At 35.7% G+C, this 14,395-nt stretch overlaps 1 protein-coding gene across 5 annotated transcripts in view; it reads left to right on the forward strand.

Moving 5' to 3' along the window:
• The window catches only part of LOC149490949 (eukaryotic translation initiation factor 4 gamma 3-like), a 59,926-nt gene that overhangs the window by 22,289 nt on the left and 23,242 nt on the right, over positions 1-14,395 (forward strand). For 2 of the 5 annotated variants that reach the window (XM_089695653.1, XM_089695645.1), the window contains exons 2-8: positions 2,784-2,932; positions 5,329-5,444; positions 6,212-6,346; positions 11,490-11,548; positions 12,065-12,190; positions 12,980-13,042; positions 14,244-14,326. In XM_089695653.1, the coding sequence (XP_089551779.1) occupies positions 2,784-2,932; positions 5,329-5,444; positions 6,212-6,346; positions 11,490-11,548; positions 12,065-12,190; positions 12,980-13,042; positions 14,244-14,326 (731 nt within the window). Of the gene's footprint in view, positions 1-72; positions 99-2,783; positions 2,933-5,328; positions 5,445-6,211; positions 6,347-11,489; positions 11,549-12,064; positions 12,191-12,979; positions 13,043-14,243; positions 14,327-14,395 lie in introns of all 5 variants that reach the window. The other 3 variants (XM_089695670.1, XM_089695679.1, XM_089695662.1) reach the window with 3 other exon arrangements.

Genomic DNA, 14,395 nt, shown 5'->3' on the forward strand with positions numbered 1-14,395 from the left:
CGTGAAGTGGCCTGCATAGTATCGGTGCGATTATATTAATTCTCTGTTTATTTCCTTAATACAGCTGTTCAGTTATCCACGGGCTTCAACACCACACAGTGAGTTGGACTTGTTGCTTCGCAGAAGAAACCTTTTTTTATATAATCAAAATTATACGTTCTTACAGTATTGGTCTGCAACGTTGAAACACAAGTATAAATGCAATAACAGCCGTGTTCATTGAATTATAATCGGAACCTTGTTCTGTTATCAACTTTCTTTCTCGATACGATTTTATGATGCATAAAAGACGTTTTAATATTTATCGCATTTCTACCTGTTTTGATTTATATTTAAAGTAATTTAGTCTTATTTTTAAGTATCACTGAAAATATTTGCCGGATAATGATAATTTAATTTATCTAAGCAAGCATATTATGTTTGCTTCATTCGAATGACGTTGATCGCAAAAGATTCGTCTCGCGTTACTTGTTTATCCTTCGGCATTGAAGCTTATTCTACGAAGTATTATCTTCTGTAAATATTTCAGTCGTATGTGCTTTCGCTATACTTAGACAAAAGATTTGGTTATGTAAGTGCCGACATTCAGTACAAAAGCCGTCCTTGTCCTGCTTCTTTAAGCTTCAATCCCTTGGACGCCAACAGTTTAAGGCCAAATTTTTGATCAAAATTAGTTAAATCGTGACTATATTTACGTCGTAATTTATGCCTGTGTGTAGTTGGACATATTTTAACTAGTATTTCTCCTCAAATAAAAAATAAAGCAGGTAAATTGCTTCCTATATGAAAGTACTTGAATGAAACGTTGATAATCTTAAAGTAGGTAGTTTTCGCTGAATGAGCAATCTCGCAAATTATTTTGAACAGGTGAATAAATTATCATTATTAATTTATGTCATGTATATTTCACAAAGCTACACGGCTACGGCAGGTTAGAATATGATTAATATTTAGTATATAGGTATGGTATAGGTATACAAGCGGTACAGTTGCAAAACAATAATATTTTTATGATTTAGTTTATATTATGTGAGTCTTATACTACGGCCGCACTACCTACTAGGATTTGAAAAAGAAAAAATCCTTTTGAAAACGAAAGAATCCTTGATGAATTATTACAGAAACCATATTATATATTAATTATTAACTAATATTTTTTGCTGCGGTAAATGCCAATAATTACCGACATATCTAGGTAAACTCTAGTGTAACCACATCAGTTCATGCAGTAATTTAGACGGTAATTTAATGCCATAATTATTGCGGTAACAGCCCGGTAGACGGTAAGGTAGTGTGGCCGTAGCATTAGACGCAGGAAGTGCTTATTCTAAGCAGTTGTTTGTGAAAATTACAAGTTCAGTGGAAAATTTGCTTACAAAGTCCTATTGTTATATAAAAAAAGATGGGGGTGGATAAGGAAAATTGCCCAATCCGCTCCAAAACGATCAATTAAATAAATCTCAATGTAACGGAGTTCTTTCGAGCGGAAAATTCCATATTATTTTCCTCACACAATTTATAATTTCTTTTTACTTTGAATCTTTTAGCTCGTTGGATCGTAGTAGGTACATATTTTATTTAACAGCGATTAAAAAAGCTCTTCATGAAAAAAAAACTACATAAACCCGTACTGAGACACCCGTAATCCGTATATCTGATATAGCGTTGTAAGGAAAAGCCAATTCTTGCTTTGATTTGAAATCTAGGATGCGTGATTAATCTAGCTCGATTTGCCTTGTGGTCTTAGTGCAGTAGCGCGACTCTATTTTATTTTTATTCCACACTGTATAATGCTTTTAACTTATTAATGATTTTTCTTTTATAAATACAAATCATTTTATTGACATAGCGACTATCCGTTGAGTAAGTTTTATTAGGAAGGAAATCGTGAGCATATTTCGCCTAAACGAAACTATAAATTCGTGACCCCGGTTGTAGACGTTACATGCACGTGTTTCCATATTATGTATTATATATCTATGTGTTCGATTATTAATACACTAGTATTAGTACTCGATTTAAATTGAACCGAGACAAATCTAGTGTAGTATATGTTCGGGGTTAGAATCATTCACGTCCTGTTTATAGTAACCTGCCTATACTAGATAAAGGTCATACGTCACGACAGGTACTATAAGGTATGTTGGTGTAAGAGGATTAGGGCGAGACGATAGATATCAAAGCTTTATTGATTACTATCTCGTGCACACACGAGACGGCAGCGTATGTTGGCTATAGACAAATTAATCGAATGTATACGGATTGAAGCGGTCTTTTATTTTGCCCAGTTCGAAAGTAAAATCGCTTTAAATTATTATGTTATGAAAACATTCGAACGATTCGACCTGTTATGTTGTTTAATAAAATGAAAATGGCGTTTCAAATCCGTTATAAAAAAGTGGAAATGCGTAAAAATAAGTACAAGAACATGTAAATAATGTGAGGAAATCCATTCGCACCGTAACAATGGATTTATTTTCGTTCGATGCACAGTCGGGTGTGCGCTCGAGTTCGCCACGGCTTGCGCGCGCGTGTCAGACGTGACCGCGTGCTAGGCGGCTACGACCACGAGTGTGTGGTCATCGCGCCTCCCGTGCGGCCGCAGGGTGCGACGTCTAGTCACACCTTTAGTGGCGCGTGCAATGCACGTGGGCTTTCTGCGAATTGCACAGAGCCGGCCGCATCGTTCGTAGCGATCTCCACTCGAGTCGTAGCCGTCTAGTGCCGTTCGCGAAGCCTCGGCGAGCTCGCGGCCGGCGTGTGACGAGTAATGCAATCTGCAGTGCCGATCCCAGGAGCGGGGGCGGAGTGCTACCACCCTGCGGGCGCGGCCCCGTACATGGCGGGCTCCGGGCAGAACCAGGCGATGAGGACCCAGGCGGCGCCGCAGCCCTCCGCACCACCACCGCCCGAAATGTCCAAGAACAACATGGTGGGTATTATTTTTACTCGTAAATGTAATTTATAATTATTATCAAGGTTTCAACTTTATTAAATTTGAAACTAGTTTCAGTAATTTATTTGGATTTATTTTTATTCAATTGAAGACTATTGGTATTGGTATTAAGTTATTAAGCATATTATCAAAGAGGCCAATATATTAAAAGAATTAATAATTAATAGCTTAAGCTTTAAACGTTAATTATCACAACAATAGGAAAACCAAGGTTTTATACAAAGAGTTCTAAAGAATGAAACCCGTCAATTTTCCATACTATGCACTTTGCAATTAAGAGAATGAGTTACCGGTGTGGGCGGTCAGATAGTCTTTACAGTATAATATAATATAATACGTATCGGTATATACAGACTGCAGTCACACATGTGCGGCTCCCACGGTCCAATTAAACACGACTCAATTCGTGTCCAAGTTTTCATTGCATTACTTCATTAAATTCTATTCGAGAAGGAAAAGCAAATCAACATTTCAATTTTCATGTGTCGGTACTAACGTGTAACGGTTAATTTAATATGAAATGAAATGTATTTATTTATTGCCACAATAATTTGAATACAAAAAAAACTTAAAATCTTACTTATACACCACTAGTTTTTAATCAGTACAAAAAATTTTACAGGGTGTTAAGTATCTTTAACCAATCATACTTGTGTAGGAAATAATTATATATATTATAACAACGGAAAAACAATACAACAAAAAGGAATCGTCAGTTCACTGTTACGTTCACATATTATACAAAATACATATTCAACGCTGGAGGTTGAGTTTTTAATTATCACCACTAATCTGTTTTTTTTATTAAAAAGATCTTCAGTTTTTTTTTTAAAGTTACATATGCCATATCTGATCTTAGTGGGGGAGGGAGATCATTCCAGATTTTAGTGGCAGAAAACTTAAACCCTCCTCTGAAACCTGTAGATCGGTGTTTTGGAATGGTCAGTTTATTATCTGCTTTACTTCGTGTATTTAGTTCATGCGAATCTTTAGCCCACGACAGTTTCTCACATATAATTCGTGTGTTTGTATACGTTTATATCTAGAACTATGTGGGTGTTTTATTCGAATTATTGATAAACCATTTTAAAGGTTTCATTGTTTTTAATTTTAACGAAAAACAAAGGGATCTCAATTAATGTTAAAATTGTAATTCACATTATGTAGCTTATTACCACAATATTGGCTTTAATACATTTTGTGTTAATGATAATTTAAATTTATCCAATATAGTACAAACAGGTTTTAACCGCATGCCCACCTGTTTAAAATGGGGCTGTGGTCTATGCATATGCTTTATGCCTGAATTGTTCATTTCCATCTTGTTTAATATTATTTTATATTAAAACGATGAAATAATTATTCAATAGCTTATTTTAAAGAGGCTATGACTTTGTTAAACTGCTTGCGTATAATTATAAAACGGCATCATATCAATCATATTAAAAACTAAATATACATCAATAGATCCATAAAGTACGCAATTTCCTGGGTAAAGCTAACTATATCTAAGTTGAACTGGGAACTGGGATATAACTGATAGAAGTACTTGAACAAGTTTTCACATAATCCTCGACTTCAATAGAATCGTTTACACAGTTTATAACTTTCAACTATGGTACAGCTTTAACGATTTCATTGAAAACAATACGTTTAAAAAGGATCCTGTTACAAGGAGTAAAAGCACGCAATTATTCAATTAAGAAAATTCTTGGTTCAAGTCATTAACATCAGCATACATGAAAAAATATATTCATGACCTTATGTAACTTTATCGATTTCTGTTATTTAATATTGATACGCTTAATTGTAATATAATAGGATGATTTCAGAGCGGTTCCAATATAAGTCTATTTTATTTAGGGCCGATTTTTCAATGCTTGGATAAAACTTATTCGTCGAATAATGTATAAAACTACCATTTTAAAAACGTATTCTAATTGCCCGTATTTGACAGTTTACGTGACATTTTAATATTATCGTGTAATACTTTATTGGATGAATAAGTTTTATCCAAGCATTGAAAAATCGGCCCTTAATAGTTCTCTTGTAAACTCAAATATCAGTGGAACATATTCAGTAACACATGGATTTGGATCTATTCTATTATAAAATACTCAATTTAATAAAAAAAAAATATACATATTATATATGCCTTTTCAAAGAGTTATTTTGTTGTGAGAACTTAAAATTTCAATTATTTTTCAATTGAAATCGACGAACAAACAACGAGCGTTTATTATTTTATATCTATGCTACGTGAGTACAATGAAAAAATTGTTAAGGGTTAAACCTATGTCCAGCAGTGGACAACAAAAGGCTACAGATGATGATGAGTAAAATGGAGTTACATGATAATATTTGTTTTGCAGGGCGGGCACAACTACGTGTCGCCGCCGAACGCGACGCCGCCAACGAGGCCGCAGTACCCCAACTTTCAGTATAGGCCGACTGCCCAGCACTCCACCCGGCCTAGCACGCATGCAAGGTAACTATAATACTAGTGGTCCAACCCCACTTCGCTGGGGTATATGTTTACGTTTTTTCCCCATAAGAACGATCCTCATACTTCAAAGAATATTATAAAAAAAGGATTAACGAAATCGGTGCAGCTGTTCTCGAGTTTTGCGCTTAGCAACCTTTGGCGATTTATTTTTATATGGCGATAAATAATTTAACGGGTAGTAAGTATTGGAGGGTAGTCAAGTCATGAAGGATGAATTTTGACCAATAGCCGCGGTCCCATTTTTTAAGGCACGCTGGTAAACAGAAAAGGTCGGTAGGAATACTCACTTTAAAAAGACAGTAGTTACTAACTGCACTTTGAAGATGGTACGTTATGTGCTATCAGAAACTGTCAATATTTCAAAAATCGTTTCACCGTTGGATATGTATGAGACTGGGCCGGCCGCTGGTGCCGACCGCTAGTGTACAATGCACTGACTAACCGCATATAATATGACAGATAGTTACTCGGCCTACTATATGGGTCCTTAGAATGCACCGCAGAAAAGATGCATTATTGTTATCACTACTACACTACATAGTATAAAACAAAGTCGCTTTTTCTGTCCCTATATCCCTTTGTATGCTTTAATCTTGAACACTACACAATGGATTTTGATGCGGTTTTTTTAATAGATAGAATGGTTCTCGAGGAACGTTTTTGTATATAATTTATTGGGATTTAGACAAAGCGGGCGATGCCGCGGACGGAAAGCTAGTGATGTAATAATTTTGTAAATGGTTTTACAGACAACAGCAGCCGTACATCCCTGGTGCGGGCGCCGGCGCCGGCGGGCCGGTGATGTACCACCCCACGCTGCTGTTCCAGCCGGCGCACATGGCCATCCCGCAGAGCTACCAGCCGCCGCGCTCCACCGCGCCTGGGTGAGTGCCCAGCGTGGGCCAGCGACGGCCAGCGTGGCCCGCCATGGACCAGTCGCCCTAGTGGTTTGGTGAAATAGTGGACTTGTGACAGACGTTGACTTGCCAATCCTTGGGTACGAAAGTTACACGGTTTAGCGATAGGGTGTTTCTTAGCTGTCCGCGATCGTAGAGGATAGGTGTGCAAAAAATATACGTGTGACCTGTCTCGACAAAAAGTTTGTTAAAAGAAAAGTATAGCTCAGATTAAGAAAAAAAAAATGTAAGATAGGTAATCAAGTAAGTCATCAGTATATGAAAAAATATATACACTTCCAATTTAATATCATAAAAAATGATAATACGTACGTACGTATGTTGTACGTTTTTTGACCGATTTCTGGAAATTTAATTCTATTACGACAAATTTATGCCCTCGACTTCACTGTTACTCAATCAACTCATTTTGAAACTATACTATACGTCCTTTAAAATAATGGCTTAATATAAACAAATGATACATGATAAATCTATTATATAAACAAATTTAAATGACTCGGCACTACGCGATCTTTGTTTATGTTGGCCACCTTGGTCCGATAAATGCTTAATCTGCCTAAATATAAGCCTCTTGATAGGTTTATTTTATTATTTTACTTAATGTACACAGTTTCTGTATGTAAATAACGTATTCTTTTCTAAAAATCTAGTTTCAATAATCTGTAATAAATAAAAAACTGGCCGTGTTTACTCACCCGCAGTAGTTGACTGTTAGTTAAAATTATGAATTTTGGCGATTGAAACACTATGATATTTATATATCACTGTAAAGAGCACATAATCTAGTAAACAATAACACATCACTGCACAACAAACATAAAGAATTACGTATAAAAAATAAAAATAACGTTCAGCAGTTGTTGCTCACGCGCGCGAAAAAATTACGTCACTTTTATGATAGGTGTAACGGTAAACTTTGTCATTACATTGAAGAAAAGTTTATTTTAACACCATCTATAGTCCCTTCAGGTTTCTCGTCGCGCTTCAAGTGGTTTCGATTAGAGGGCTCTGTAGTGACCAGTTTAAAACGTTTCGACAGCGAATTGGATATAGGGCATTTTTTTGGCCACTTCGTCAAATTTGTGGATTTGTGCACGTTGCTAGAGGTCTGAAGTCTTCTGTAGTTGACATTCTTAATGGCAATGTGGATAGAAGAAGTAGTTTTGATTATTATCACGGCTTGTGGAATGAGGGGTCAATGAACCCAATAAAAAGGTTATGGGAAACGAGGGTTAGTTGGAGGTTTTTATCGAAGTAGTTCCTTATTGATGGCTTTATAGATAGAGCTATAAGCGATAAGCTTCCATCTTGAGCATTCTTTTGTATAGGGCTGAAACCTGGACGTCATATGCAAAACAAGAGTGTCGATTGAACTCCTACATGCGCTGCTTACGCAAGATCTTAGGCATAACGTGGCAAAATAAGATTACCCACGAGAAGGTTCTTTAAATCGCACAGCTACCTAGCCTGACTACGATATTCAAACAGAGACGCCTTCGTTGGCTAGGGCATGTGTACAGGATGGAGTCTTCTCGATTACCAAGACGCGTTATGCTGGGTGCAGTCGCCGATGCAAAGAGAGACATGGCTTCTTTCAATATTGATTATAAATCTTGGGAGAAGCTCGCTAATGATCGATCTGAGTAGCGCAAACTTGTTTCCGAGGGCCGCAGATCCTGTGGCGAAGCATGGTTCAGGATACTCGCAAGCAAAAGGTTGAAACGTCACCAAGGCGACACTGAACCTGCTCCAGCAAACTTCCCCTGTCCGACCTGCGGAAAAGTATGTCGATCCCGCATTGGATTGTTTGGACACCAAAAGCATTGCTCAGGCATAGCACCATAAACCGTCTGTAATAGACTTACAGGCCAACGACGATAGAAAGAGTAGCTTTAAATCAGTATTCTAATATTTTGATGGGCTGGGTTGCTTGTTATTATTAAGAATACAAAATAGTGTTGTTATATAGTTTGGCATTGTTCGATAGGTGCAGGAATATAATGAATGAAAATGTATAACAGAATCCGTTTATCTTAATTTATTGTTCTGCAAGTAAACTAATTAAAGAAACACTTAAAATATTAAAAAAAATATATTACTTATACTGCTTTACTTATCAAAATACTTATTAAGACAAAATAATCCTATCTTTTTTAGTAATGTAGAACTAGACCACCACAATGCTAATAATCTATGAATAACTATATTATGTTAATATTCAAAATTGAAAATACTAACAATTTCTTTGCATATGCAAAATCTATTGTTGATTGAAAAAGCAAATGTTTTACTATCTAAAAAGAAGCATATTCTCATGCCATACTATCAAATGTTTCACTGCAATTCCGTTCTCTATATCATCCCACTCGATTTTCATATCACAAAAGTATTTAACACCGATTGGCGCGAAAATTAGAAAGCGATATAAATGACAGATTCCAAATTCAAATTCATTATTTTATATTATTACAATATTAATGGCCAGACTAAGTATTTATTGAATAAATAAGTGTTGCAACGGGCTGGTTCCTAAAATCGTAGTATATTGAAGGTAACATAACAAAGATAATTTATAATCCGATTATAGGTATATTCACAGACGCAGACAAAGTAAATTACGTCAAAATATGCGGAGTAATGCCTCAAACCATACAAAGATTAAATAAAATCCTATCTATAGAAGACATTCACCATACACGGTGTTTTCCTATTTGAAAGTGTTTTATTTTTAATATTTCTCACCAGAGTAATAGAAGTAGAAGGTGAACTACAATTTTTGATATATGTATTTATGAATATTTTTAAACAGGGAAAGTATTATAAATGGAGAAAGTATTAAAGACATATTTCTAATCATCACAGTCTCGAATCATTCGTTAATTCATAGATTAACTCATATTTATATATCTAATTTTATGATTATAAAAAAACCTAATTATTATACATTTTTCTATTATAATAATTGTCCTGTACTATGTATTTAACATATTTTTTGTATTATATATCCATAGTACGGAATTTGAAGTACATTTTATTATGTATTTAGATGAAATGTGCTTTAAATTCTTTAATAGATACTAGAAGGAACTATTTTTTTATAGTAATATTTATAGTATAGAAATATTTATAAATATATAGAAGTATTTATATTCTTAACTCTCAGGCAGTGGTAATAATTTTTGTAAAATGTTCGAAAAGCGCTTGTTTTGTAAAAAAAGGAAAAATAATTGAATATATTGTATCACTTTTGGCATTTACATCAACCATTATGTTCATGTATGCACCGTCCACTTTTAAACATTAATAAAAAGAAATCCATCTAAAGACATTCACCAAAATACCCTAAAATTATGTAAATCATTTCCTAGACCATTTCCATATATATTTTAAATGCACTATAACTTTTGACCCCATTTGAATGCATTGGTCTCAAGTAGACAAATGTTCAGAAGTATTTTTGTGTGTTGATTGCATATCTACATCATATTTATAAATTATATCTCTGTTTTGACAATACACTCAAAAATACTACTGAATTTTTTTTCCAAACTGTATGTTTTTATTACAAAGTAAATCATGAAGGGTATTTTGAATATGTTGTTAAAGGTTTTCAAAAATTGAATTTAAGTTCTATGTCCCAAAAGAGGTTGTGTTTTATTACCCCACACCGCACATGCATGATTTTTAACCATATATATGTATTTATTGATATTGCTAATAATCATGATAGTAGAATGATTGATAGCTTCTTTAAACACCCACATCATAATTCACGTTGTATACAACACACAGAATAGTACACAAAATATCAGCTATTTATTATGTTTAATGCATAAAATATATAAAGCAAGCGATCTCTTCAAATGCACTATTTTCACAATCCATAAAAGCACTGTATTTAATATAATGTTGTCAGCATATGCGAATGCCATGCAATATACATTTAAAATAATCACAAATAAAACGACAAAAGAAATCATGAAAATGACAGCGGAATTGAAAGTTTCTTGGCAATTTCAGGTACAATTACACATATAGATCTGCTGTTAGATGTTTATTACATATATTACAATAATATAGATACACCAAGATTTAAAAAACTAAATACATACATGTATAATACATACTTTAAAAAGAGCTTCCGTTGATACAAACGTAGTATGAATGCTTCCTACATGTATTGCTCACTATACTATACGTAACAAACGGTTAAAAATGTTTTTTTTTATCTGATATACCTCGTTACACGATTAGAAAAAGAACAAGCTACTGAATATATGCTAATAATACGGGTCCGCTTCACTTCACAATGTTTTGTCATGCTGACAGCACAAACATTAGCACTGTATATATAGTTATTAGAATCCTGTTTATGAAATTCGACTCCACAATACTTTACAAGCAAGCACTCGATCACTTCCGCGGTAAAAGGCGATGGAGACAATGCCCTTATTTCGATACTAACTTTAAACGTATTTTCTCTAATTATGTGAGACACTGAATACATTTTTTCATTGCAATATTATTTTGAGGCCCTAACAATTCCATCTATCCACACAAAAGTCGAGAAAATCTCCTTATTTCAAGATATTTCACATTTTGTTTTGACAACATCGAGGCACATGTTGCTGCATGTAACAAAACTAGTGCATCCTACATTAATCAATAATAGTACATATATGGAACTAGGTCACGTCACGGCCGTTATCCTGTTCTCGCGCAAAAATAGGACTCGCGGGAATTTTAAATAGCCGTCAGATTTGAAGTTTTCACTGCAACATACTTAGTGCATGTACTAGTCTAATCTGTGACTGATACCTTATTATATCTACATTTTGTAGTAAGTTTAATGCATATATGACTTTTATTGTGGAAAATAGAACTTATTCAAAAGTTTCTTTTATATAATAAACTTAATAAAATTAAGACGTAATTATGATTGTTGGAAATGCCTCACTTAAGATTTGAGTGATTCGAGTCATGTCTCTGCATTGATGCTGATGATGTGAATGATGAGATTTTTTTCTGAAATATTCGGAAATATTTACTCAAGAAATTAGAATTTAAGTAGTAAGACACTAGTATTAAATTTTATCAATATTCACAGGTACTACCCCTATATGCCCTTCATCAGCTATTCAACACCAACGGGTCACACACCACAATGTGAGTATTTGTTTTTTTATCTATATAGATTTTAGGAACACAAGTGTTATCAAAAATACTATGTATAATAATTTAGTAAAATATCTAATTGGTAAGTGAAATGTTGTTTATTGTTCTTAAGCGAGTAAAACCGTGGCAATCGGTTCGTGCATTCTGGAGTTATAGCATCAGGAAGGAAAACCCGACTTATTTTTATATTATTTAAAATCATTGAGTTACCATGTACTAGAGAGGGCATCGCTACTAAACTATTTATAACACGAGTTAGAGTCAATCGTCTGAAGCCATTTTTTTTGTTTCATTGATTGGTTTTAATTGATAAATTTATTCATATTTTTTAATAAGATAAACAATATTTATTTGTTACATTGATTGGTATTAATTTATAAGTAATAAGAGGCAGAATATCAACAAAGTGTAACTCAATAGCCGGGCCGCGCCGCCGCGCTTGTTACACAGGTTTTGTTCGTGGTGTCCTCTCTATAATAATAGCTCAATGTGATGAATGTCCACCAGACTACTACCCGAACGGGCAGGGCGTGGCGGGCGCGGGCGCGGGGCGGGGGAGCGCGCCGCTCGTGCCGCCGGCCACCGCCGCGCCCGCGCTGCCGCACCAGCCAGCGCCGCACATGCCGATACCTGGTAAACGTTGTACTGACACACACACACAACATAGTACAAACACATAGAGCCATTACGCACTGTCGATTAGTCGCTGGCGATTCAGTCGCCGGCGACAGAAACTTACTATAGTTAAAATAGGGGCTTGCGCACTTAGTCGTCAGTCGTCCATGCGACTCGGCGACTGGTCGACAGTGCGTAATGGCACATGACACAAGGGCTTTCGAGCGTCAATCGCTTGTAGTTAGCCGTCAACGCAAACTGCATGCGTCGGCTTGCGTTGACGGCCAAAGTAGCCACTGCCGTTTACAACTTGCCGTTCGTCTGTAAGAACTAAAGCATACGCAATCATATAATACTCGCACATGTACGGATGTGTGCATGTAAAAATATACATGATCATATAGTACACGCACATGTAACACACACAACCATGTAGTGCACTCACATAGCATAAACGATCATATACTTAGTACAAGCACATATGCCACACACAATCATATAGTACACGCAAATAAGTCACACACAGCCATAATATAGTACTCGCACATAAACCACTCACGACCATATATAGAATACGCGCATATACCACACACATGACACAATTGTATAGTACAAGCACATATACCTCACACAACCATATAACACGTACACGCACACTTCCCAAGAACTTGTACCATATACGCACGCACCACACGACACCGACACAATTTCTACTGCATCACACAGCGATATTATAGCAAGCTCATTCAATAAACACAATATTGTGTTGTTGTTTATATGTGAGAGCATACATATACATTGTTGCAGGTATCCGACAAGGCCCAGCGAAACGTACGTCCCACAGGCTGCCTATTATTAACCCAGTCACTAGTGAGTACTATTATAGCAATAATTACTATACTAAATATAGCATTATTACTATGTGGTAACGCCAATATAATTAAAATAGTAAATGTAGAAATTAAATGTTTATTGTTTTGTGGTGTGTTCCTTCATCCTTCCCTATATACGAGCACAACCAATCACCGCGCGCCATCTTGGCGCTAGCGTCCAATAAGACGTGAACGCGTCGTGCGTGTCGCTGGAGTCAGTCGAGTTCGCTCCGTTCCTTCGCGAGGACCGGGACTCGGCCACCGCCGGAGAGCTTCCGCGAGGCTCTCTAGATCATCAGGCATTGTGCTTTCGTAACACCCCCGGGGCATCCCGTGCCCCGGCCCTTGGTCGCGCTCACCGCCGCGTGTGTGTTTGTGTGGAGTGTGGGACTGGACGCCGTTCTTGCCCGCCGCGAGCTGGAGGACCCTGACCGCGTGGCGGCGCGTGTGTTCTGGACGCTACTCCCTCCGACGAGGTATGTGCCGTGTGTATCCCGTCTATCCCTCTTTGCTAACACCACGTAGATCAAATACAGTCCACTTTCATATCGAGAAATATATTTACGTATATTTTTTATATTGGCGCGACCACTATGTATTACTATTTTTATCAAAAATATCATGAACGGTGTCGCTTATCATCACCTACCAGCTAAGTCTTTAATAAAATAAATAAAACTAACCCAGGATTCGAACCTCCGCCTCTCAATATAGAACTACACTAGAACAATATCTTAGCTCGATATGCCACTCACGACTTTAAACTTATTTTTATAAAGGTATGATAAATCCAATATTTTCTCTTTAAGTTACATTACTCTTTGCATTCTCTATTAGGTATAGGTACATAATATATTTAATTTTAACATAGTATTTACGGTTACGTTTTACAAAATGTTTCTTTGCATGTGGCATTTTTTATTTAAAAATTTCATAGTGGGCAAATTTATTAAAATTACTATTTTGTTATTTATATATCCTTTTGGTCTTTAAATAGTTTTTTTTTCTGTTATTTGGGATAAATTAAAAGTTATAATCGACATAAATTATTGATAGCATAAAATACACAGGTATTGTATGTAGCTTTTAATATCTTAAGTTTCTATGTAAATACGTGTATTATTTTTAATATTATTAATTATTTTAGTGTATGTCCGTTAAAAGCAACATAATATTTCATCATAAAACATTGTTCACAGGACAAGATATATTTACGGAGTTATATTCTAACGATAGTCAAAATGTGAGCGGAGAGTCCAGTGAGAGGCAAACGCCGCAACCGGTAAGATGCTCACCTAATTTTAGTGTAAAGTGTTCACTTTAGTGTAAAGTGCACTTTAGTGTAAAGTGC

This window comes from Colias philodice, chromosome 1 (genome assembly GCF_061535455.1).
Source record: "Colias philodice isolate Cphi_HAF_F1 chromosome 1, ilColPhil1 Martin Lab GWU primary, whole genome shotgun sequence".
NCBI classification, from domain to species: domain Eukaryota; kingdom Metazoa; phylum Arthropoda; class Insecta; order Lepidoptera; family Pieridae; genus Colias; species Colias philodice.